The following is a 25046-nucleotide window of genomic DNA, read 5'->3' as shown; positions in this document are numbered from 1 at the left end:
GCGAGACTCCGTCTCAAAAAAAAAAAAACAAAGAAAAAAGAAAACATTCTAAGTGAAAGAAAATAGACATAAGAGGTTATGTTTCGCAATTCTTTTTTTTTTTTTGAGACGGTGTCTCGCTCTGTTGCCCAGGCTGGAGTGCAGTGGCCGGATCTCAGCTCACTGCAAGCTCCGCCTCCCGGATTTACGCCATTCTCCTGCCTCAGCCTCCCAAGTAGCTGGGACTACAGGCGCCCGCCACCTCGCCCGGCTAGTTTTTTGTATTTTTTAGTAGAGATGGGGTTTCACTGTGTTAGCCAGGATGGTCTCGATCTCCTGACCTAGTGATCCGCCCGTCTCGGCCTCCCAAAGTGCTGGGATTAAAGGCTTGAGCCACCGCGCCCGGCCTTTTTTTTTTTTTTGAGACTGCCTCTTACTCTGTTGCCCAGGCTGGAGTACAGTGGCTTGATCTCAGCTCACTGCAACCTCCATCTCCCAAATTCAAACAATTCTCCTGCCTCAGCCTCCTGAGTAGCTGGGATTACATGTAGGCACGTGCCACCATGCCTGGCTAATTTTTGTACTTTTAGTAGAGATGGGGTTTCACCATGTTGGCCAGGCTGGTCTCGAACTCCAGACAGGCGGTCCACCCGCCTTGGCCTCCCAAAGTGTTGGGATTACAGGCGTGAGCCACCATGCCTGGCCACATATATGGTAATTATTGAATGTGTTTGGTATGTTCGTTGTGGGGAATGAAAAATTTTGGAACTAGATAGACGTGATGGTTGAACAACACTGTGGATGCACTAAATGCCACTGAATTGTACACTTTAAAATGGTTAATTGTATGTTACATGAATTTCACCTAAATTAACAACAACAACAAAAAAGAACTTAAGACAGCACTTGGTTTGGCTGCTATGAAGTTTTGTGAGAAACAGTGGTCCATCTCCCAGAGAACTGGCCCCAGGTTCCTAAGAAGGCAAAAGGACACACCTGTGAAGGGTATACAGGCCCTCTCTGCACTATTTTTTTTTGCAACTTCTTGCAAGTCTATAATTATTTCAAAATAAAAGTCTAAAAGGAAAATAAGAACATGTGTGAATGTGGCTGCCTCATGCCTCCCACCCTCAGGTCTGACACTCAGAGACTGATCACCTCTTGGAGTCCTGGAACTCATCCCAGGTTTTAGACCCTGATTGGCCTGTCTGGGGCCGGAGTCTGGAGGCAGGATCAGGAGCCAGCTCAGAGCGTAGTTTCACTTTCACTTTTCTTTTCTCCAGAGGAGCCAGGAAGAGAGCTGTGACCAGCAGCGTCCCTTATTCCCTTGGCCTTGGTTCCTGTTTGCACTGGCTACAGCAGGGCACTGGACCCTACTGTCACCACCTCCTAAACAAAGACCCTATCTCTGAGCGCTGCAGCCTACTGTTCAGCCCCAGGTTTGAGGATGGATGCCCTAGACGCTTCGAAGCTGCTGGATGAGGAGCTGTATTCAAGACAGCTGTGAGGCCCGAGGTGAGGGGTGGAGAATGGGGGATGGTCTTCCTACCTTGATCTACAACTGCTTGCCTCCTGCTTCCCATCCACAGGTATGTGCTGGGCTCACCTGCCATGCAGAGGATTCAGGGAGCCAGGGTCCTGGTGTCCGGCCTGCAGGGCCTGGGGGCTGAGGTGGCCAAGAACTTGGTCCTGATGGGTGTGGGCAGCCTTACTCTGCATGATCCTCACCCCACCTGCTGGTCTGACCTGGCTGCCCAGGTAAGTGTCCTGGGGGTCTATGGGCTGCCAGACCAAGGTGGGGGCATGGCCCAAGAGGACTCCTGTCTTTGCTCAGGCTGCACTGGCTCTCTCCCTAGTTTCTCCTCTCAGAGCAGGACTTGGAAAGGAGCAGAGCTGAGGCCTCTCAAGAGCTCTTGGCTCAGCTCAACAGAGCTGTCCAGGTCGTTGTGCACACAGGTGACATCACTGAGGACCTGCTGTTGGACTTCCAGGTCAGCTCAGGCCTGCAACCCTCAAGAGCAGGAAGGGCTGGGCAGTGGTTTTGGCCCTGCTGATCACAGTGTCCACCCAGGTGGTGGTGCTGACTGCTGCAAAGCTGGAGGAGCAGCTGAAGGTGGGTACCTTGTGCCATAAGCATGGAGTTTGCTTTCTGGCGGCTGACACCCGGGGCCTTGTGGGGTGAGTAAGACTGCCTGCCCGGCCTACCGTATTACAGCCAGCAACTGGCCCCGTGCTGTCTTCAGCTCCAGGCTTGCTCCAGTGCCCCTCCAACCTCAGCCTCAGGTCTATACCAGCATGCCTTTCTGATTCTGGTCCCCAGTCCTGCCCTCTGGTTCCTCCAACCTAACCTCCAGACCTGCTCCAGTAACCCTCTCAAATTCTAGTTCCCAAGCCTCTCCTTGCATTCCTTTCCCAATTCTGGCCCTCTGGCCCTGCCCTAGTATCCCCTATCCTTAAGTACAACCTGTGAGCTGCCTCAGTGACCCCTACCACCCCATCTCAGGCAGTTGTTCTGTGACTTTGGTGAGGACTTCACTGTGCAGGACCCCACAGAGGCAGAACCCCTGACAGCTGCCATCCAGCACATCTCCCAGGTGGGTGCTGAGCTGTAGGCATTCACCTGCTGACCAAGGAGAGGCTGCCAGGGCCTGTGGAAGGCAGGTCCAGGCACCCCTGAGCCAAGCCTCCTCCTACTCAGGGCTCCCCTGGAATTCTCACTCCGAGGAAAGGGGCCAATACCCACTACTTCCGTGATGGAGACTTGGTGACTTTCTCGGGAATTGAGGGAATGGTTGAGCTCAACGACTGTGATCCCCGGTCTATCCATGTGCGGGGTAAGCCAATCCCATTCCAACTCCAGGCATAGCGCCCAAGCCTCCACTGGGAGTGAGCACAGCCTGGCCCTTGGAATGGGTTCTTCTCCCTCCACCTTCTATAGGGTGCAGCAAGGTCTGGGACACAGATGCAAGATAGGATGGGGTGTGGGAACTACTCAGGCTCAAGGATCATACTGACTAGACTGGACCTCCCTCAGAGGATGGGTCCCTGGAGATTGGAGACACAACAACTTTCTCTCGGTACTTGCGTGGTGGGGCTATCACTGAAGTCAAGAGACCCAAGACTGTGAGACATGTGAGTGCAAGTGCATCTGAGGTAGGGGAGCTTGGTTGCCTTGAGGGGCCCATAGCATTCTGGACTAGACCCTGAGCCAGATGCCCTTGCAGAAGTCCCTGGACACAGCCCTGCTCCAGCCCCATGTGGTGGCCCAGAGCTCCCAGGAAGTTCACCGTGCCCACTGCCTGCATCAGGCCTTCTGTGCACTGCACAAGTTCCAGCACCTCCATGGACGGCCACCCCAGCCCTGGGATCCTGTGAGTGGCCCTGTTGCTCCCACCCCCAGCCTCTGTCATTTATTGGGGTCCCACCTGCCAGAGGCAACAATGACCGTTCACAAATCCAAGTCTGATCTTCTAACACTGCAGCCTTTAGAGTAGAGGCTGGTTCCATGGAAGTGCCAGGCACACATCCTGGGGACCCCTGCTACACCCTGACCCCTCAGATCTGTGTTGGAAGCTGCACTTAGATTAGTGAAGCCTCTTGGGCTGCTGTCTGGTACTGGACATCCTCTGGTGGTGCTGCACAGGCTGGCAGCAGGGCCAGGCCTTCCCACCCTGGCTTCTGCTTCCTCTTCTGTGGAACAGGGTGGATGGAGGGTGGCTGGAAGGATTTGAGTCAGGAGTAGAGCTCAGGCTTGGGCTACTATGCCACAGAGTCCTACCAACAGGTTGATGCAGAGACTGTGGTGGGCCTGGCCCAGGACCTGGAACCACTGAAGTGGACAGAGGAAGAGCCACTGGAACAGCCACTGGATGAGGCCCTAGTGCGGACAGTCGCCCTAAGCAGTGCAGGTGTCTTGAGCCCTATGGTGGCCATGCTGGGTGCAGTAGCTGCCCAGGAAGTGCTGAAGGTAGGCACAGGCATAGGTGTGGGGGGTACTGGGAAGATGTGGAGATCGGTATGTGTGTCAGAGGGCACCCAGCACCAGATAGCAGCCCTGGAGGCTTCACCAACCTGGGTGTAGCCTCCAGCCAGGATCTGAAGGGGTCAGGAGGTGGCAGCAGTGCCTAGCCTGAAGTGCTGCCCCTAGGCAATCTCCAGGAAGTTCATGCCTCTGGACCAGTGGCTTTACTTTGATGCCCTCGATTGTCTTCCGGAAGATGGGGAGCTCCTTCCCAGTCCTGAGGACTGTGTGCCGGTGAGAGCCTGGGATAGGGGTACAAGCCTTGTCTAAAATCAGGACTAGGGGAGAAGCATGAGGAATGCCCTCCCGGTCCTGATTCAGAAAACTCATTGTAAGAAGAAGATGCAGGCCAGTAGCTATCACTGACCCCTATCTCTGTCCCCTAGAGAGGCAGCCGCTATGATGCGCAAATTGCAGTGTTTGGGGCTGGTTTTCAGGAGAAACTGAGCCGCCAGCACTACCTCCTGGTGAGCTGTGGGGTGAGACTGGGAGTGCCTTTGGAAGAGCCAGCCCAGCCTCTCTGGCTAAGGCTGTTCCTGCCAATAGGTGGGTGCTGGTGCCATTGGTTGTGAGCTGCTCAAAGTCTTTGCCCTAGTGGGACTGGGAGCCAGGAACAGCGGGGGCTTGACTGTTGTCGACATGGACCACATAGAGCTCTCCAATCTCAGCCGTCAGTTCCTCTTCAGGTCCCAGGATATTGGTGTGAGTGCTGATCCCTCCCCACACTCCTGCATCCCAGACCGTCCTCCCATACAGCTTCCTACCCAACATCTTCCTGCCGTCTTCCCAGAGACCAAAGGCAGAGGTGGCTGCAGCAGCTGCCCGGCGCCTGAACCCAGACTTACAGGTGATCCCGCTTACCTACCCACTGGATCCCACCACAGAGCACATCTATGGGGATAACTTTTTCTCCCATGTGGATGGCGTGGCTGCCGCCCTGGACAGTTTCCAGGCCCGTGAGTGCTTGACTTTAGAGGTCAGTCCCTTGTCCACAGCTGTGCCAGCCCCACTTCTGACCTGCTGCTGCCTTGCCAGGGCGCTATGTAGCTGCTCGTTGCACCCACTATCTGAAGCCACTGCTGGAGGCAGGCACGTTGGGCACGCGGGGCAGTGCTAAAGTATTCATACCACATGTGACTGAGGCCTACAGAGCCCCTGCCTTAGCTACAGCTTCTGAGGATGCCCCCTACCCTGTCTGTACCGTGCGGCACTTCCCTAGCACAGCCGAGCACACCTTGCAGGTAGGAAGCACCCTGGAGACTCCCACCCTACCCAGCTCAGCCCTCAGCTGCAGACCTATTCTCCACCTGACACTTCATTCTTCCTCCCTCCTCCACAGTGGGCCCGGGATGAGTTTGAGGGACTCTTCCGACTGTCTGCAGAGACCATCAACCACCACCAACAGTAAGGCCACCAACAGAGGCAGATAGGAGTCCAGGGCTCCAAGTACGAGTCTGCAGGACTCAGTCTCACACTTCCTCCTCTCTCTGCAGGGCACACACTTCCCTGGCAGACATGGATGGGCCACAGACACTCACTTTACTGAAGCCGGTGCTTGGGGTCCTGAGAGTGCGTCCACAGAACTGGCAAGACTGTGTGGCGTGGGCTCTTGGCCACTGGAAACTATGCTTCCATTATGGCATCAAACAGCTGCTGAGGCACTTCCCACCTAATAAAGTGTGTGGCTAGGGGTTGGGATGCTGGGGGCTCAGAGGGACCAGACTGAGCCCAGCAGCTTCTACTTACCTACCTAGGTGCTTGAGGATGGAACTCCCTTCTGGTCGGGTCCCAAACAGTGTCCCCAGCCCTTGGAGTTTGACACCAATCAAGTGAGTGGGATTCCCTAGGGAGCTCCAAGATAGAGATGTGGCCCCTCAGAGCAGAGGCTGGCATTTCTGCATTCTGCAGAGATGCACAGATGCCCAGAGAGAGCCATGCTTGTGCACATATGGGTGTCTACATGTGAGGCAAAGGCAGGCACTCAAACAGATCAACAAATGGACAGTGACCCCCACCCCATGCACCCATACATGCTCACTCACACCCATGCCTCTGCTCCTGTTCTTGGTCTGGCTGCAGGACATGCACCTCCTCTACGTACTGGCAGCTGCCAACCTGTATGCCCAGATGCATGGGCTGCCTGGCTCACAGGACTCAACTGCACTCAGGGAGCTGCTGAAGCTGCTGCCACAGCCTGACCCCCAACAGATGGCCCCCATCTTTGCTAGTAATCTAGAGCTGGCTTCGGCTTCTGCTGAGTTTGGTGAGGCTCCTGGCCCTGGCCCCCCATGCTGTCTTTCAAAGACCTGAACCTGTCCTGTCCTCAGCCTGTGCTGCAGAAGGAAAATAGGCCCTAGGGGATCTACAGCCAATTCGCTACCTCTCAGGCCTCCTAACCTCACTCCTCCATAGCTTCAGGCTTATCCTCTGGTCCCTCAGTGGGTCTTCTCCCTGCTGCCTACCCCACATCCCAGTTCTTGTGGCAGATTCTTGGCAAAATAAGTAAGTAAATAAATACATTGGCTCCTGGGGAGTGCCTAGCTATGGCCTGCAGGTGAGGACAGAGTCACAGAGGTCATGCACACACATGGGTGAAGACTGGGGCTTCTAGAGGGGAGATTGTAGCATTAATTAAGGGGGCTTCTTGATTTGATCAGGGAATAGTAAGTGACAGGCTTGGCAAAGACCAAGAATAGGCACAGGGCTCCAGGAAGAGTGCAGGAGACAGGGGCTAAGGACTGCCTCAACATCCCCTCCCCTGACAGGCCCTGAGCAGCTGAAGGAACTGAACAAAGCCCTGGAAGTCTGGACTGTGGGCCCTCCCTTGAAACCTCTGATGTTTGAGAAGGTGGGAGCCCAGGTGGCAGTGAGGAGCGGGGCTGGGGAGTTTGTGGAGAAAAGTCAGGAGCTAATAAGGTAGTTTTGGAGCCCCTTGGGCTGAATTCTCCCAGCAAGGCCCTGGAAGCAGCTCACATTCCCTGAACCTCAGCCTGTCTGATCAAGAGGAGATGGGGGGCACCCCCCTGCCACAGAACTGCATGGAGACCTGTGCAGTGGCACACAGTGGGCCATGGTGAGGGGCACAGCTGCAGTGTTAACACCACTTTGACTTGGGCCTTACAGGATGATGACAGCAACTTCCATGTGGACTTTGTGGCAGCGGCAGCTAGCCTGCGATGTCAGAACTATGGGATTCCACCGGTCAACCGTGCTCAGGTAACCCCACCCCTTGAGGCTCGGGCCTGGAGGTGGGGGCCAAACCCTGGCCCTACCACTTGGGCCCACACAAAATCTCTTGTCCTTGGCAGAGTAAGCGAATTGTGGGCCAGATTATCCCAGCCATTGCCACCACTACAGCAGCCGTGGCAGGCCTGTTGGGGCTGGAGCTGTATAAGGTGGTGGGTGGGCCACGGCCTCGTAGTGCCTTTCGCCACAGCTACCTACATCTGGCTGAAAACTACCTCATCCGCTATATGCCTTTTGCCCCAGCCATCCAGACGGTGAGCCCATGATACCCCACCCTTAGCCCCACTAGGCCTAGGTTTCCCCTGCACTTGCCCACACAGGCCCCAATCTAGCTGCCAGCTCTCACTGAGACTCAGACTGTGCAGGAGTCCTGAAGACTCCCTCCAGCCTTCTTCCTGCTATGAAGCCAGGCTGGGACCCGTCAGACACAGGAAGCAGCCGTCAGCCATCCCCACCCCCAACCCTCCAAAGCCCAGGATCTGGGGGAGCTGCAGCTTTAACTCATTAGTGGAGCCAGACATCCCCTACAGTCCCCTCCTTCTTTGGAGTACCCCTGAAGGGTAGGTGGTGGGGAGGGGACTAGGGCCTCAGCCCTAGAAAGAGTCTAGCTTCCCCCTGCATGGTACAGGGGCCCTGGCCTACCTCCTGCAAGCTGAGTTAAAGGGTAACAGGCTTGCCACTAGAGGTGTGGGGTCTGCAGCCCTGAGTGTGTTTGTGTCACAGGTGTGAGTGCAACCGGGGTCTGGGCATCCCTGGAGTGTGGGTATGGAAGGAGCAAGTTTGCACATCTGTGTGTCAGATGGGAGTGCAGGGCTCCCATCTTCCTGTGTCCTCAATGTGGGTCTGCATGGAGATACACGTGGGGCACACATGTGTGTGTTCCTGGGCTTGTGGGGATTTGTGTTCTTGTGACTGCAGGGCTGTGAATGCCTCCAGCCTGTGCTCAGGCTCTGCAGTTGGCATTTCCTTGGGGCAAGGATGGGGGTAGAAGGAATGCCCTCACGAGGGGAGAGGGCAGAGGTCATGGGCCAGCACTGGGCTTCTGCTGAGCAGCCTGGGGTCCCTCTGGACATAGTACACAGAGCCCCTTTGTTAAGGCACCCTGCCTCTAACCAGCACACAGGTTGCCTTTGTCCACGGAGTGGAGCGGGGCAAGGAGAAGCCCCCATCTCACCTCTTGCCTAGTCTCAGCTTGACCCCAGTGTTTTCTTGGGGGCTGATAGGCACCCCCTGTCCTTGTCTGTAGATACCTGCTAGCTGCCCTTCTGTCCTTAGCTCTAGGTACCAGAACCCCAAGACTCTTGGAAGGAAAAAGGGGACAGGAGGAGGAAGCCTGTATACATTGTATCCCTGCTGGGGTCTCTGGGACAGTGGGGCCCTGGTGGTCACTGTGGCCTTTGCCCCTGTGTCCCAATGAGTAGCCCAAGGCACTGGCAGTACATATAAGATTGGGGGACAGGATGTGCCCCTCAGCTCCCAGCCTTGTCTTTGAGGAACAAGCAGCTTTATCAGAGGCTGCAGGGGCCCTGCTCTGGGTTTCCTCAGGAAGCACCACCCCCTCATCCCCCACCCTCACGACCGGCCCATGTGATGGATCGTCTGTTTCCCTGTGCGGGCCCCATAGCCCCATTTCCTGTGCTGGCCCCAGCCTGGGCGGGGAGGGGGCTGAGACTCTGGGCCCAGATCCCACCTCCCCCCCACCCTCCACCCCTTGGCTCCTGCTTCCTGCTAGTCCAGCTCTTCCCCTAGGAAAGGCTGCTGGTAACTGGGATGGTGGTTGGGGGTAGGTAAGAAGTCTTTCACTCCTCCTCTACCTCATTCCAGTTCCATCACCTGAAGTGGACCTGTTGGGACCGTCTGAAGGTACCAGCTGGGCAGCCTGAGAGGACCCTGGAGTTGCTGCTGGCTCATCTTCAGGTGTGCCCTGTCCCTACCCCAACCCCCAGGCTCAGCCCAGCCCGGCCCAGCTGGTGTCTGACCTTTCTCCCTCTAGGAGCAGCACGGGTTGAGGGTGAGGATGCTGCTGCATGGCCCAGCCCTGCTCTATTCCGCCAGATGGTCGCCTGAAAAGCAGGCCCAGCGCCTGCCCCTCAGGTGAGCCCACCCGGGGCTTTAGACAGGCCCCACCAGTCCCCTGGAGGCTGGGGCTAGGGGCCACACAGTCTTTTGTCTTCCCAGCCCCATTCTGGGTTCCTCACACCTTCCCAAGCATTCTTTCGCCAAATGGAGCCAGCAAAAAAGGCTGGAGGTGGGGTGAGGGCCGAGAGCCTGAGGAGGAGTCTTCAGGAGCTGCCTACTTGGCCAGCCCCACGGGCTCCCCACACACCGCACAGCCCCCCTTTCACAGCCCACTCCCAAGGGACCCATAGCTTCCTGCCTCCTGCTTGCCTCACCAGCTGCTCCTAAAATAGTTTCAGATGTTTCCTGTCTTGAGTAGCTCCTGCTCCTGGCTTGGGCTCCTGACGGCCTGCCAGCACCCTCTCTAGTCCATGCCAGGCTGCCCACTGCCTGCCACTGCTCACCTCTCCAATCTCCCCTAAACCCCACCCCCACCAGGGTGACAGAACTGGTTCAGCAGGTGACAGGCCAGGTACTTGCTCCTGGGCTGCGAGTGTTGGTGCTGGAGCTGAGCTGTGAGGGTGAAGAGGAGGACACTGCCTTCCCACCTCTGCACTATGAGCTGTGACAAGGCAGCCACCCCGTCACCTAGCTCAGTGGAGCCCTGGATCCCAAGCCCTGCATTGTAAGCCCAGAGTAGGCACTTAATAAATGCTTGTTGAAGGAAGGCATAGTGGAGAGGATGGATGATAGAACACAGTGCACTAATGTACACAGGTGTGACATGGGCATGATAGGGACCTTCACACAGAGACAAAAAGCTCTTCAGAAGATGTGTCTGCCTGGGCAGTGCCTCACAGGGCTGGGGCTGCCTCTTAGTGCCTCAGGGGTATGAAGCCAGGATAGTCTAGAAAAAAGGCTTTTATTGTCCCAGGCTGGAGGGTAGGGTCAGAGGTAGCTGACATCATTGCAGATGATGGGCTGGCGACTACGGCAGCTCATGAGGGCTGCGAAGCGTGAGACATCCGCAGGCAGTTCAGGTTCTGGGCGAGGTGGGCATGACAGCCGCTTTCCTGCCATAGCTGTCCGCCGAGCCCTGGCCAGCCGGCGCCGAAGCTGCTCGGAGAGGCCAAGCAGGAACTGAGGGGGCCGAGCATGGGCACGGTGCCCACCTCCGTCACCTCCTTCACTCCCTGTCTCAGGCAGCTCCATCCAGTTGTGCACCAAGTCAGCAAAGCAATTGTCCCCCAGTACCAGGGGCTGGCGACTGCGACCCCTATTCAGTAGGGCTGCTGTCCAGTCCTCTGCTTCCAGTCCCTGCCAGTGCTCCAGGCAGGCGTCTGGGGTGGACTTGGGCCGTGGACGGTGGACAGGTGGTACACTGGCTACAGGGGCCCTGCTGGGCATGGGGAGGCCACTGACTGAGAGGCGCTGCCTACGAAGGGGCTGTGCTGAGGGTGCTGGGCGCTGGGGAACAGGTAGTTCTTCCTCTCGCCATGTGCTGCCTGACACCTCGGAGAAGCCAGAGTCCCAGTCCAGGGCATGTTCCCTGGGGCCTCCCAAGGCTGCACCCCTGTCTTCTGTCACCACTGCTGCTTCCTCCTCCTCTTCCTCCTCCTCCACACAGCAGACTGAGTCCTCTTCCAAGGCACCTGAGGCCCTAAGCTGGTGGCTGGGCTGCACATCTGGGCCAGTTTGGGGGGTTGGCTGCAGGGGACCAGGCATCGGGGGTGAGCCTGTGTCCCGACCACACAACTGAGGGGAAGAGAAGGCAGAAGTCAGAGAGGTATCACTTGTCACCAGGTCAGCTCAGAGTACAGAGGATCCAGGAAGGTTAGATAGGCCTGCTGGCCTGGGCAGCAGGGTGCTAGTGAGCACAGGGCAGGCATAGGGGTGCTGGCACTCGAAGCTGGTGTGGTTCTCATTCACCGACCTGGTGGCAGTCCGGCAGGCTGCAGCACGCAGGGCTGGGCAAGTCGACACCCGCCACCAGGGCGGGCGGGCAGGCAGGGTTGTGGGTCTGAGCAGGGAAGTAGGTCCTGCCCAAGACTGGAGGGGGATTCAGCTCCCAAAGCCCAAACCGTCTTTCACAGAAAGAGCGCTTGCTAGATGAGGGGTAGAGAAGGGAGGCATAGGCCAGCCTGAAGTAGGGGGCGTTCACAGCAGTGCTAGCACCTCGTTAGTCCCTTGCTGCCCCATGCCCCACCCCCAAAGAAGTCCCCCTTCCACTCTCTTCCTCCCGCACCGTTCCAGCAGCACGGCCAGCTGGATGCTGTTATCTGATGCTCAGCGCAGTTCCCAACCCTCCGAAACCCGACGCGGACCATCTGAGCCATATGCGCCGTGCCGCCCCCATCCCGCCTCGGACGGGCTCGCTGCAGCCACCCCGCATCCGTCTGCTGTTCCGGCCGGGCAGCAGCCTGGCACCCCGCAAGCGTCCTCCCTAACCGCACCCGCTCCCGAGCCTCACCAGTTCCCTGCGGAGCTGGCTGAGGAAGCTGTCAAGCCGAGCGCTGTGCATGTCCGTGCCGGGGCCCCCACCGAGCCTACAGGCTCCTCTTGGAACCCCGGTGGAGCCGCGCAGAGAGGGCTGGGCGGGCCGGCCAGCGGCGCCCTCAGCCTCCGCCTGGCTGCGCGGCTCCTCGCTCTCCGTAGCTCCCACCGCCGCCGCCCCGACATCTGGCAGCCGCGCCCCGCCCCGGCCCCGCGGCCAAAGGGGGAGGGGCTAAAACCCGGCGTCCCTCCCGACTCCGCCGCGGTTCTTGTGGGGAAGGGCGGGGTCGTAGCTGGAAGCCGGACGGGGTCGGGCCCGGGATACCCGAGCCCCCAGATAGTTGAGTGGACCCTGCATTTGCTGCGTGAGGCAGGACAGGTCGCCTCCGTGCGGAGGCCTCATCCTCCCCATTTGTTCAATGGTGAAATAGCGGTCCCTCTCACGGGGCGTCGTGCTGCGCCCGCACATAGGCAGAGCGCCCCGTATGGTCGGACCCAGAGAGGTTGTGGCCCACTCGGGGCCTGACCCACGGGACCCATTCCTGAGGCTGGCCTCGGCACTCCCTGAACGGGATGGAAGTGGGGTTCGGCCTGAGGACTCAGAGAGGGCGGGACTTTGTGGCAGCGCACTGGCGGGGCCTCAGCCGCGTCCCAACCGAGCTAGACGGGACTGCCCTCTAGTGGGGAGTGCTCGGCTAGTCGCGAGTCCAGCGGCGACACGCGAACATCAGCATTCCTTCTGCCGGTACCAGGTGCAGACTGGGGGTGGGTGCCGGGGTGAGCCCGTCTCCTGAGGTTGCTCTATAAAGCAGGCTAGTCTCAAGAGTAGTGTAGCTGCAGACAGACTAGACATACCAGCAACAGGAAAATACCAGGGAATGAGGGCCATGGGCTAGCCTGGGGAAGGGCAATCTCAGAGGAGGTGACATCAGGTTGCAATCAAGAAGAGGGGCATTCTAGGCAGAAGGAGCAGCCAGGGAAAAGACCCGAGGGACAGGAGCTGGACAGGGCCAAACATAAAGAAGGCCCAGGTGTCTGTGATTGGTGGTGGTAGCAGAAGGGAAAAGGTCAGCAAAACCAGGCTCTAACGGCCTTAGGGCAGAATGTGGGTTTTGTTCTTGGTGTGATGAGGAGCAATGGGGGCCTCTGAGCAGGAATGACCTGGGCTAGCTCTTGTTTAGATAATCCCAGCTGCTTTCAGAAAAGGATTTTGCAATAAGAGTGGAAGCCCCTGCCCTCATCCAGGCAACGAAGGGGAGGGCCTAGGCCTGGGCAGGGCAGGTGCACTGAAGGGGGTCACTTTGGGGTATGCTTTGGAGCTAAAATCAAGTCTTGCTGATGCATGGATGTGGGCAGGAAAAGAGGCATCAAGCATGACTCCTACATTTCTGGCATTAACAGCTGGTTGGATGAAATTGCCATAAACTGATCTGGGAAAGACTGGAGAAGAGTGGATTTGGAGAGGAAAATCCAATGATCATTTATGGACACGTAATCCTTGAGATGCCTGATAGACATCCAAGAGGAGTTGCAGAGTCAGCTGCTAGGAGTATGACTCTGGACTTCAGGACAGTGATCAGCACTGGAGCCTTGGATCTGGGAGGAATAGTGAGTGAAAGGATGGTATGTAAGGCTATAGGCCTGGATGAGGTGGGGTGGGAGGAAATGAGTGTAGAGGGAGACAGCAATCAGGACTGTGCCCTGGGACATTCCACGAGGTGGAGGTAGGGGAGATATGAAGCAGAACTATCAGAGAAGCTGGGCAGAAACAACCGGGAGAAATCTGAGAATGTGGGGACCCAGGAGCCAAGGGGAGCAAGCATTGAATGCTGCTGAGGCAGTGAGGGTGAAGAACAAACCACCGGATTCGGCAGTGCATAGGTCATTGGGAACCCTGACAGGGGCAGTTTTGTGTAGAGAGGGACAAACCTGATTAGAGTGTGTGGAGAAGAGAGTGAGGGCTGAAGAACTAGAGACGGCAAATAAAGACAACCTTTTTTTTTTTTTTTTTTTTTTTTGAGACAGGGCCTCACTGTCGCCCAGGCTGAAGTGCAGTGGCATAATCTTGGCTCACTGCAGCTTCGATCTCTGGGCTCAAGTGACCCTCCTATCTCAGCCTCTCAAGTAACTGGGACTACAGGCATGTGCCACCACACCAGCTAATTTTTTTTTTTTTTTTTTTTTTAAGACACAGGGTTTCACCATGTTGTCCAGGCTGGTCTCGAACTCCTGATCTCAAACGATCCTCCTGCCTTGGCCTCCCCTACAGGCATAAGCTACCATGCCTGGCCAGAAAACTTTTATTTTTTTTATTTATTTATTTTTTTTGAGACGGAGTCTCGCTCTGTCGCCCAGGCTGGAGTGCAGTGGCCGGATCTCAGCTCACTGCAAGCTCCGCCTCCCGGGTTTACGCCATTCTCCCGCCTCAGCCTCCCGAGTAGCTGGGACTACAGGCGCCCACCACCTCGCCCGGCTAGTTTTTTGTAATTTTTAGTAGAGACGGGGTTTCACCGTGTTAGCCAGGATGGTCTCGATCTCCTGACCTCGTGATCCGCCCGTCTCGGCCTCCCAAAGTGCTGGGATTACAGGCTTGAGCCACCGCGCCCGGCCCAGAAAACTTTTAAAAATGACATACAAATAAAATAAATGGACAGATCTCAGAGTTATAGCTCAATAAATGTTAAAATCTGTAGATACTTGTGCAGCTGCCACCCAGATAAAGATATAGAACATCCTCAGCAACTCCTGGATGCCATCTGGTGCCCTATCCAATTGATATTCCCAACGATAACCAGTATTTGTATTTCTGTCATAAAGGATTTCTTTTGCTTGTTGGATGTAGACAGCTTTTTTTTTTTTTTTTTTGAGGCGGAGTCTCGCTCTGTCTCCCGGACTGGAGTGCAGTGGCCGGATCTCAGCTCACTGCAAGCTCCGCCTCCTGGGTTTACGCCATTCTCCTGCCTCAGCCTCCCGAGTAGCTGGGACTACAGGCGCCCACCACCTCGCCCAGCTAGTTTTTGTATTTTTAGTAGAGACGGGGGTTTCACCGTGTTAGCCAGGATGGTCTCGATCTCCTGACCTCGTGATCCGCCCGTCTCGGCCTCCCAAAGTGCTGGGATTACAGGCTTGAGCCACCGCGCCCGGCCTTTTTTTTTTTTTTTTTTTGAGACAGGGTCTTGCTCTGTCACTCAGGTTGGAGTACAGTGGCATAATCATGGCTCACTGCAGCCTCGATTTCTTGGGTTCAAGCGGTCCTCTTACCTCAGCCTCCTAAGTAGCTGGGACTACAGGCCTGGATCACCACACCCAACTAATTTTTTGTAAAGATGGGGTCTCACTTTGTTGCCCAGGCTGATATCGAACTCCCGAGCTCAAGTGATCCTCCCACCTCAGCCTCCCAAAGTGCTGGGATTACAGATGTGAGCCACCACACCCAGCAAGTTTTGAGAGATTTTGTTGATAGTTGGGCTCATTTTTTATAGGCAGATAATGTTCTAATGGAGGGGGTCCAGCTGGAGTTGAGACTCTGTGGGGTAGCAGGTCCTGGGCCCAATTTTCCTGGGTGCTGTGCTTCCTCTGTCTCCAAGGATTGCATTACCAGTTTCCTCATCTGAACCTTAATCCTCCTCTCCTTCCATGCCCTTAGAGTTGTAATGAATGGGGGCAATGGAAAATGGGATATTCTGAGCCTCTGGAAGCCTGCCAGAGGTCTAGAACTCAGTCACCAGGGATGGGCGGGGATAGAATCTGGGAGGCCCAGGAGTCCCACCTGCCCAGCTGTGTTTGAGCAACTGACCTGGCAACAGGGTGAGTCAGACAAACAGCCTAGCTTTCTGAAGCCTCCTTTGCTGTCTGTGTCTTCAGGTCATCCTGGTGCTGCTCAGGCTCCTCGTGTTCCTCTTTGCTCTGGTGGTCTCTGGTGAGGAGGTGGTGGGTGGGGGAACCCTAGTTTTCCCTCGGAGTCCTGACCCTTCCCCGATAAGCTACCATGGAGACCAGGGATTGGGGGAGAGGTAGGAAAGTGTAAGTATCTGAACCCCTGGCCCTCACCCTTTATCTTGGCTGCTTCCTCAACCAAGTTCTCACTCCCCATCTGTGAAATGTTGGATGCTGGATATAAGGAAAGGCCTTAGCTGCTTGGCCCCATGGCATGGTCAGGCCCTGTAGCAAAAGGACAGGACTATGCTAGTATATGTGGTTCCATCAGCCTAGGGGGGGTTCCATCAGCCTGGGGGCCTCCAACCTGAATTCTCTGCTCTTCACAGACCTCTACAGCCTGCCCTGGTTTATAAATGTCTCTGAGAACCAGGGCCCTGGCACAATCCTTCAGATTTTCTCCTTTAACTGCTCCTCCTACACGCCCACACCCACCCTGGAGTTGCTCAATGTCCAGCCACCCACCACCTTCTTCAACCCACCCAGCTTGGCCAGGTGGCAAGGGACCTATGTGGACAAGGTAAGGCCATGTGTACAACTGGGGACTGTAGGGGCACAAAGGCAGACCTAAAATTTCCAAGCCCCACATGGCACTGCCCACCTACCCCAGTTGACCTTGAGCAGCTCTGCTCGGTTGGATGCCCTGATGGTGAACCACTACAAGCTGCAGCTGAAGTTCACATGTGGCAACCATGTGATGGAGGGATCACTCTCTGTGGATGTGCAGCGGGACCTTAGCCATATCCAGTGTGCTGGTCAATTTGCCAGCCCAGGTGAGGCCAGGGGTAGTCAGCAAGGGTGGGCAGGCATGGCCTGAACAGATCTTCCCTGACCTCCACTCTGGCCAACTGCGGTAATGATTCAGGTGCCAGAGACAGTCGCACCTGGGGCTCGGCTGTACACTCTGCTCCTCCCAGGCTTAGAACTCCACAGAGCCCAGGTGAGCCCAGGACGTGGGACGGTGGGTGACAGGATGGGGGCAGTGGGGATGGAGAGAATAAATTAACCCCTGCCTGGCCAGGCACAGCCTGCAGAGGAACCTTGCAGCAGAGGCACAGATGAGCCTCTACATGATGCATGTTCTTGGAGAGAGCTGCTGAGGGCTGCTCACTCCCCATTGACCATGGCTGTTCCCACAGGGACATCTCAGGGGCTGAGTTCTTTCAAGATCTACTATGTGTTCTCAGTTCTCTATGACAATTCTGTATCATTTCTTTTTTTTTTTTTTTTTTTTTTTTTTGAGACGGAGTCTCTCTCTGTCGCCCAGGCTGGAGTACAGTGGCCGGATCTCAGCTCACTGCAAGCTCCGCCTCCCAGGTTTACGCCATTCTCCTGCCTCAGCCTCCCGAGTAGCTGGGACTACAGGCGCCCGCCACCTCGCCCGGCTAGTTTTTTGTATTTTTTAGTAGAGACGGGGTTTCACCGTGTTAGCCAGGATGGTCTCGATCTCCTGACCTCGTGATCCGCCCGTCTCGGCCTCCCAGAGTGCTGGGATTACAGGCTTGAGCCACCGCGCCCGGCCAATTCTGTATCATTTCTGTAATAAAAAAATAAAATGTAGGTAATGGCCAGGCACAGTGGCTCACACCTATAATCCCAGCACTTTGGGAGGCTGAGGCAGGTGGGCTCAGGAGTTTGAGACCAGCCTGGCCATCATAGAGACTCTGTCTCTACTAAAAATACAAAAATTAGCTGGGTGTGGTGGCGTGTGCCTGTAATCCCAGCTACTTGGGAAGCTGAGGCAGGAGAATCGCTTGAACCCGGGAGGTGGAGGTTGCACTGAGCCAAGATTGTGCCACTGCTCCAGCCTGGCTGACAGAACAAGACTCTGTCTCAAAAAAAAAAAAGAAAGTATTTAAAAACAGTAACTCACTTAAAAGCAAAAAGGATTGAGGATTGTGGCCAGGGCTTGGGCTGGAAGGAAGAGGATTGTGACCAGGACCTGGGCTGGAGCCCAGGCTGGGATAAGAGTCAGTGGTGAAGCATGAGAAAATTGGGTGTGAGGCTGGGCGCAGTGGCTCACACCTATAATCCCAGCATTTTGGGAGGCCGAGGCAGGTGGATCACTGGAGGTCAGGAGTTTGTGACCAGCTTGGCCAACATGGTGAAACCCTATCTCTACTAAAAATACCAAAATTAGCCAGGCGTGGTGGTGGGCACCTGTAATCTCAGCTATTCAGGAGGCTGAGACTGAAGAATCACTTGAACCCAGGAGGTGGAGGCAGGCAGGCAGGCAGGAAGGAAGGAAAGAAATTAGCTGGGTGTGCTGGCACAGGTGTGTAATCCCAGCTATTCAGGAGATTGAGGCAGGAGAATCGCTTGAACCCAGGAAGTGGAGGTTGTAGTGAGCTGAGATCGCACCACTGCACTCCAGCTTGGGTGACAGAGTGAGACTCTGTCTCAAAAAAAAGAAGGAAGGAAAGAAGGAAGGAAGGAAGAAAGGAAGGAAGGAAGGAGGGAAGGAAGGAAGGAAGGAAAAGAAAAGAAAATAAGTTGGGTGTAGGCAGGTGCCTGCTGGGTTGCTGGAGGGTTGCTGCTGGGTTGTTGACGGGGGTGCTCAGGGCACTTGGGGTTGAATGGGGTTGCCAGCATCTCTGTTCTGTCAGTTGAGCATTATCAGTGCCCAGGACCTGCCACACTTCCCTGGACCTTTCTCCATCAATGAGCAAGGTTGGCTGCAGGCACCATCCCAGGGCCTCCTAGGCCAGGCTCGAAAGGTGAGCATGACTTGGAATCTGGGGGTGTCCATGGATTGGGTAGAGCTCCTACCTTTTAGAAATTTGTTTATTCCTGGCCTCCTTGGCCTCCTCGACTAACACTGACTTTCTCAGACCTGGACCTGCTGCTCCATGCTGGTTGTCCTCCTACTTTAGCTTGGTTCTGTGCTGGGCTCTGGAGTTCTAGAAAGAAGAGGAATCCCTCTCTCTGGGAATTCACAAGCCCTCTAATAGAAAGAAATATGTTTAGGGCAATCACACAGTAAAAGAAAGTCTTGGGTAATGGCTGGGCATGGTAGTTCACCCATGTAATCCTAGCACTTTGGGAGGCTGAGGTGGGTGTTGTCACCTGAGTTCAGGGGTTCAAGACCAGCCTGGCCAACATGGAGAAACCCCGTCTCTACTAAAAATACAAAAATTAGCCGAATGTGGTGGCACATGCTTGTAATCCCAGCTACTCAGGAGGCTGAGGCAGGAGAATTGCTTGAACCCAGGGGATGGAGGTTGCAGTGAGCCGAGATCATACCACTGTGCTCCAACCTGGGCAAAAAAAAAAAAAAAAGTTCTGAGTAAAGTGGTCAGTGCAGTCTGGAGGTGGCTCTCAGCAACTCTAAGATGATAATTCACATTGTCAATGATTCAGATATCACTCTTGGGCTGTTTGCATCCTAACGGAATAATTTATGGCCCAAAGATATGGGGCTCAAAGGAATACTTGTCAGCAGAGTGACAGGTCATGGGGATCATGGGGAAGAGTGGAAGTTGAGGCTTCTTTTGCAGATCCTAAGTGAGGTTGCCTATTTAAGGGGAGGACTGGGCATAGACAAAGAGGTGGACACACACACACTCTGGCTCCTTTTCTGTTCTGGGTGCACCACAGGTCTTCCAGCTGCAGATCTCATTGTCCTTTGGAAAAAGGCAAAGCTGCCAAGGGATGGTGACGGTGAAGGTTTTGCCTGTTCCCTCCAGTCAGGTTTCCTTCCTGTAAGGCTCCCCTACCCTGGAAGAGTGAGGGAGGAAGGGCCTAGCCCCATGGAATCAGGTAGGGTGAGGCTGCTGGAGCTGAGTCCCAGCCCTGACAGGAGGAGGGCCCAGGGAAGGAAGCTGTGGACCCACAGGGTGAGCAGGAATGGGCGGGAACCAGTGCCTCCCTTTTGGTCCAGTGAGCAGGCTCAGAATATCACCATCCCTGAGAACCTGGCCCCTGGTAGTGAGGTGGTTCAGGTCCGGGCCTGGGGTGTCGACCTGCGCTATGAAATCCTGTCTCCGGTGCCCAGCCCACTCTTCTCCGTCGGTCATGGTGAGAGGTGTTGAGGGAGGGGCAGGTACTGGGATGCCTCTGTGGCTGGTCCAGAGGTGACCCATAGTACCTTTTCACCTTCCTGTTTGGGGGCTTGGTCTTGGAGAAGGCAGCAGGAGGCCCAGGCTCAGCGGCCTCCTTTGCCTATGGATCTGGTGGGCTGGTGGGAGTGGGACTGAGCTGGGAGCGGGGCTGATCTCTGTGTTCCCTGACCCTCCCACCCCATGCAGCAGACAGTGTGGTCCGGACCACGATGCCCTGGAGTTAGCTCACACCCCAGGCACTTCGGTTTCCAGGCTGCAGGTGAAGGCCTTTGAGCGGCACCAGCTGTGGGGCAGTGCCAAGCTCAATCTCACCATGAATGTGCGGCTGGTCAACCTCTGACCCCACGCTGCCTCCCAGTGCTTCTGGTGTGAGTACACAGGAACCTTACCTGGGCTGCTGGGGCCAGAGCCATGACTCAGGGTGCTGCCAGACTCCCGCCTTGCTGCCACGGCATACTCTCAGATCCCAAATCCCCGAGACTGCACCTGTGGGCACCGTGCTGAATACTGTCACCTGTGAAGATCTGGACTCTGTTGACGCCACCCTGGACTACAAGCTGTGGTTCCGCAGCTCTTCCAACCCTGTCAGCCTCTGCCTTTATGACAGAGTCCTTGAGGTGCCCAGCCCCAGCTCCCAGACCCACTTGCAGGGTGCTTGCAGTGGGAAGGGGTGGGTGGGCCAAGGGTCTCTGAGAGCTGAGACCATGGGAGTGGGGGTGGGAGGGATGGCTGTTGAGCCAACCTGTGTTGCAGTCTGGAAAACAGGATCCGGGCAGGATATTTGTGGATGCCCTGGCCTACAGCAGCCCCGTGTGGCTCAGGGCTCTCTCAGGCCCTGACTGGACCTCACTTTCTAGCCCCTTTGGCTAGGTGAATGCCACACTGGACTGTGACACTCCTGGAACCTGCTTCCAGCATGCAGCCTCCATCCTGGTGCTCGATGGTGGCCAGCCCCAGATGACCAGTGAGTAACCACACCCAGCCTGGACACCCAGGACAAGGCTGTTCTGTCCTCCTGCTTCCCATGCTCAGGACAGGGTCATCTCTCCTCCTTTAGAATCCAGTAGGGCAGGGTTGTCTCCATTTCAGACCCTGAGGATATATCTCTTAGACCCCCAGCAGGGGAAGGCTTCTGCCCTCCCTTTAGACCCTCTCACTCTTTAGACCCCCCAGGGCAGGGCCATGTCTCCCTCCTCAGACCCCCAGTTCAGGGATAGGCACCCCAGGCCAGCTCCTTGACTGCCAAATGACCTCCAGCTGAGGTGCCGGTACTGGTGATGGTGACACCCATCAACGAGTTCTCCCCAGCCTGTGTCCCTCGCACATTCCAGGTTCAGGAGGATGCAGTGCCCCACACTCTGCTGGGCTCTGTGGTGGGCATGGATATGGATTATCCTCATGACAACATTGAGTACTACACCTCTGGTGGTCCTACCACCTTTGCTGTGGACAATCTCAATGGTACATCCACCCCAGGGCTTGGATGGAAACGGCGAGCCAGAGTTGGCTCTGCAGGCTGAGGCTGTGATCTCCCCCTCTAGGGGAAGTTTACATCCTGGGACCTTTGGACTATGAGCAGCAGAGGCTGTACAGGCTCACTGTCCTGCTGATTGACCATGGCCAAGAACAGAACCCCAACCATCACTGCTCAGGCTCCTGTACCATTACCATCAAGGTTGAGGTAACTGTGTCCTAAGGCTTTGGAAATAAATACTTGGAAAGATAGGAGTTCAAATCGCCCTGTGGTGTTCTGTTTTTCCACTCTGTGCCTCGGTTTCTTCCACGAGTTGGCTGGAGAGGAGTGGGGCCTAATTGTGGAAAGCTCTGGAGCCTGTTGTGTGATGCTTTGATCCCTTAATGCCTAGGCTCCGGCTGTGGTGAGAAGAAGCTGAGGGGCTGACTCGGAGGTTTGGGGGGTGGGTTCTACCCACTCCTAACCTGGTTCCTTTCTGCAGGATGTGAATGACCATGTCCCCGAATGTGAGCCCCCATTTCAGGAACTCACCATCTATGCTCCTCTGGGCCGTAGTGTGGAGGTGACCAAGGTGTCATGCTAGATCCCTCAGGAGCCATAGCACCTGACCTATTCCTATAGCATCGTGGGAGGAAGGGGACATGGGCACCACCAGGTTGTGAGTGAGGGGTAGGCCAAGGCCAGCAATGGTCTCTTCCTCCTGTCACTCTGATTTCAGGGAATAGCCAGAACTGATTCATCCTGCAAGAGGCCATCCTGGTGCACAGTGACCTTGTGTTGGGGCCCTTCTGGCCACAGCAGCCCTGTACCTATGAGCTACTGATCTGTGTGGCCGATGCGGGCCGCTCCACCCCCAACCTCAGCACCACAGCCACCATTATTGTGCATCTAGTTCACCGGAGGGCCAGCACAGTGGCCACCAGCACCCACAGAACCACAGTGAGGAGGCTCCTTGGGCCCTCAGTGGGGTGGGAAGGGTGGACCTTGGAAAGTGAGGAGACCCAGTTTTTTGGGTGGAACTATGGGGAAGGCAGTTCAGAGGGAAGTGCTGAGTACAGAAAGCCCAGAGGTGTTGAACAGCAAATCACGGGTGTGGGGTGGCCTAGCCCAGGGAGGGGTTGGAAGGCTGGATGGTCAGGGCATTTTGGCAAGGCAGTGGTGAGGCTGTGGCCTCCTTTTCAGGTGCCCTCAATGATGACACTCATGCTCGTGACAGACACAGAGGCTTTCAGGCAACCACAGCCCTGGTTTGTGGTGGTGTTGACAGCAACTGGTACTCTTCTCCTCTTGGTCCGAGGCTGGCTTCTTGGCAGGCTCCTCCAGGGGTAGGGATCCTATTCTTGTGCTCCCTACCTGCCCCCCACCCACCTATGGACCCCAGTTGTAATGGGTGGTGTCACCCAAGATTAGATGACAATGCCCAAGTGGGTGGGTGACAAACTGATATTGAGGAGGGCTGCTCTCCCTCCAGAAGTCTTTTTTTTTTTGTTGTTGTTGTTGTTGTTGTTGAGACGGAGTTTCGCTCTGTCGCCCAGGCTGGAGTGCAGTGGCCGGATCTCAGCTCACTGCAAGCTCCGCCTCCCGGGTTTACGCCATTCTCCTGCCTCAGCCTCCCGAGTAGCTGGGACTACAGGCGCCCGCCACCTCGCCCGGCTAGTTTTCTGTATTTTTTAGTAGAGACGGGGTTTCACCGTGTTAGCTAGGGTGGTCTCGATCTCCTGACCTCGTGATCCGCCCGTCTCGGCCTCCCAAAGTGCTGGGATTACAGGCTTGAGCCACCGCGCCCGGCCCAGAAGTCTTTAAATTAGGGTCAGAGAGACACTGGGAGGAAGCAACTTCCATCACCGGTAGAATCCAGTCTTGAAATGGGGGGAGGGTTGATAAGCTCAGGACTTGAAACTGTGAGTCTGTCATGCATTGGGCATTTACCCCTATTCCTGACTTCCGCCCTCCACTGGAAAGCTTTCCTGCTCCTGTAGACTCTGAAGTTCCTTGTGGACATAGGACTGAGCCCAGGGAAAGGGGATGTAACGATGTGGGCACTGCATACAGACACTGGTTATTCCCAATAAAAAGGGACAGGTGAATGGTACTAGTTCCTGGAGCCAGTAGGCCTACTGCCTTCACTGCTTAGTTACTCCTCCTGGCATTTTAGGTTGGCCCGGCTGCTGCAGGCACCCAGCAAACCAGCCCAGGCTTTGCTGCTAAACAGGTCAGTCTCCTTTGCATACTTTGCCTGGGAGCCCATCTCTTAAACTCAGGTTGGGGCCCAGAGCTTTGCCCTGTACTCTTGCTCCTACTTTGCCCCAGCATCCAGGGAACTGAGGGATACATCGAGGGTTTCATGGAGGCACCGATGATGGAGATGTCCCAGGCACCCAGTAGCATCATAAGTCTGGTATGTCAGCTCACCATTTCAAGTAGTGGGCACCAAGGCTGCTCCATAGTACTCCCCTGCCCCCACCAAGCTTGCCCCTTTTCCCGTGAATGGCTATCCCTGTGGAAGTGCCCACACTAGCACCATAAGGATGGAGGAGGCAGGTGAGCTTCTGGCCCCCTAGGAGCAGGTCTTCATCTGCTCCCCTATGGGCAGGGTTCAATTCATTGCACCTTTTTTTTTTTTTCCCCTCAGCAGCATTTTGATGGCAGAGCACAGGACTCCCATGAGTCCCCCTCTTCCTAAACTATTCTCTGCCTGGGCCCTCACCCACTCTGAGTATCTCCTCCTCTCTTTACCTCATCTCAATATCTTCTCCTACTCTCAGGAACCCATCATCTATCTGCTTTCTTCCTGAATGGGGTCTGCTCTCACCCCCACTCACCCTTCATCCGTCCTTTGTCAAATATCTAGGGGGTCAGGAGATGCCTCATATCTGGTCTGGTCTCTGCCTACAACAGGAGGAGGGATGATGGTGAGGGGAGAGGCTCCCAGATAGTCCAGTGTCACCGTGAATTATGGGAGAGTAATCTGGCATTGGCCTTAGGGAAGCTGGTGTCCAGTGTTGGAGAATCAAGGAGGCTTCCTGTGCATTTGAGACAGAGTTCAGAGAATTTGTCTGAGAAGGGAGGAAGGGGACAGGTTAGATTCCAGCGAAGGTGGGGTGTCACACTGAGGGTCCTGAAGGAATGATCTCCTACCCTTAGGTAAGAGGAGAAGGAGGCAGTTCTCCTGGGGCCAGCAGCATCCCCCGCTCTCTTCTCTCTCCTACAGGTTTTAGGTACAGGAAGAGACTACCTGTTTAACACACGCACAGGAGCCTGGTGCTGGCTCTGAGGCCAAGTAGCTGCTTTACCATGTGTGGAATTTCTTTTTCTTTTTCTTTCTTTTTTTTTTTTGGGGGGACGGAGTCTCGCTCTGTCGCCTGGGCTGGAGTGCAGTGGCCGGATTTCAGCTCACTGCAAGCTCCGCCTCCCGAGTTTACGCCATTCTCCTGCCTCAGCCCCCCGAGTAGCTGGGACTACAGGCGCCCGCCACCTCACCTGGCTAGCTTTTTGTATTTTTTAGTAGAGACGGGGTTTCACCGTGTTAGCCAGGATGGTCTCGATCTCCTGACCTCGTGATCCGCCCGTCTCGGGAAATTTCTTTTTCACACCATCATGGGCTGTGTTTTCAAGCTGATTCATAATAAACAAAATTACAAATAGAAAAGTTCTAGCCTTGTAGCCAACACGTGGGAGAAGCTCTGAAATCTGTGCCTCCTTGTTCTCACTTGGAGAACTCCCTACCTTGTGAGCAGACTCTAGGGAGCAGTAAGGTTTTCCTTTTCTCTTTCAGTTT

At 55.7% G+C, this 25046-nt stretch overlaps 3 protein-coding genes across 6 annotated transcripts; 2 read left to right on the top strand and 1 right to left on the bottom strand.

Annotated features, from left to right (window-relative positions):
* The first annotated feature begins 1240 nt into the window (after positions 1–1240).
* Positions 1241–10035, top strand: UBA7 (ubiquitin like modifier activating enzyme 7). 4 transcript variants are annotated; one of them, XM_033207763.1, is made up of 24 exons: positions 1241–1482; positions 1569–1737; positions 1836–1970; positions 2051–2157; positions 2483–2573; positions 2678–2813; positions 3014–3111; positions 3204–3350; positions 3797–3946; positions 4127–4234; positions 4387–4467; positions 4547–4702; positions 4791–4956; positions 5036–5241; positions 5340–5404; positions 5494–5677; positions 5755–5829; positions 6080–6263; positions 6766–6848; positions 7124–7216; positions 7309–7500; positions 9071–9163; positions 9240–9340; positions 9803–10035. In XM_033207763.1, exons 1-24 carry the CDS (start codon positions 1427–1429, stop codon positions 9930–9932), a joined length of 3006 nt encoding a protein of 1001 aa, XP_033063654.1. In that variant the 5' UTR covers positions 1241–1426; the 3' UTR covers positions 9933–10035. The 4 variants fall into 4 exon arrangements, with proteins under 4 accessions (XP_033063654.1, XP_033063644.1, XP_033063671.1 ...); XM_033207753.1 differs by having other exon boundaries at positions 3764–3946; XM_033207780.1 differs by lacking the exon at positions 4127–4234 and having other exon boundaries at positions 3764–3946.
* Positions 10036–10207: 172 nt separating this feature from the next.
* INKA1 (inka box actin regulator 1) lies at positions 10208–11980 on the bottom strand. The gene is made up of 2 exons (XM_033207791.1): positions 11775–11980; positions 10208–11059 (listed from the first exon to the last, which is right to left on the bottom strand). The coding sequence occupies exons 1-2, from the start codon at positions 11823–11825 to the stop codon at positions 10253–10255; spliced, it is 858 nt and encodes a 285-aa protein (XP_033063682.1). The 5' UTR covers positions 11826–11980; the 3' UTR covers positions 10208–10252.
* A 789-nt stretch (positions 11981–12769) lies between these two features.
* Positions 12770–24572, top strand: CDHR4 (cadherin related family member 4). Its single transcript, XM_033207801.1, is given in 21 exon segments — positions 12770–13420; positions 15662–15716; positions 16063–16253; positions 16344–16506; positions 16582–16673; positions 18340–18450; positions 19331–19434; positions 19614–19750; positions 19981–20007; positions 20010–20129; positions 20132–20162; positions 20258–20411; positions 20665–20758; positions 21052–21255; positions 21336–21475; positions 21750–21898; positions 21985–22207; positions 22451–22593; positions 23424–23480; positions 23579–23666; positions 24480–24572. Coding segments are annotated over 21 exon segments (2496 nt in total). The 5' UTR covers positions 12770–13270; the 3' UTR covers positions 24543–24572.
* The last annotated feature ends 474 nt before the right edge of the window (positions 24573–25046 follow it).

Source organism: Trachypithecus francoisi, unplaced genomic scaffold (genome assembly GCF_009764315.1).
Source record: "Trachypithecus francoisi isolate TF-2019V2 unplaced genomic scaffold, Tfra_2.0 Lachesis_group0, whole genome shotgun sequence".
NCBI lineage: Eukaryota > Metazoa > Chordata > Mammalia > Primates > Cercopithecidae > Trachypithecus > Trachypithecus francoisi.
Note: the sequence above shows the minus strand (reverse complement) of the source record. Positions and strands in the feature narration are given on the sequence as shown.

Bases quoted from the DNA above. Each gene is read 5' to 3' on its own strand.
- UBA7 (XM_033207753.1), top strand. From the start codon at position 1,427: ATGGATGCCCTAGACGCTTCGAAGCTGCTGGATGAGGAGCTGTATTCA. The intron at 5,678-5,754 runs GTGTGTGGCTAG...TTACCTACCTAG, and splicing joins GGCACTTCCCACCTAATAAA to GTGCTTGAGGATGGAACTCC. The intron at 7,501-9,070 runs GTGAGCCCATGA...ACCTCATTCCAG, and splicing joins TTGCCCCAGCCATCCAGACG to TTCCATCACCTGAAGTGGAC.
- INKA1 (XM_033207791.1), bottom strand. From the start codon at position 11,825: ATGCACAGCGCTCGGCTTGACAGCTTCCTCAGCCAGCTCCGCAGGGAA. The intron at 11,060-11,774 runs GTGAGGCTCGGG...TCTTCCCCTCAG, and splicing joins GCCAGCTCCGCAGGGAACTG to TTGTGTGGTCGGGACACAGG.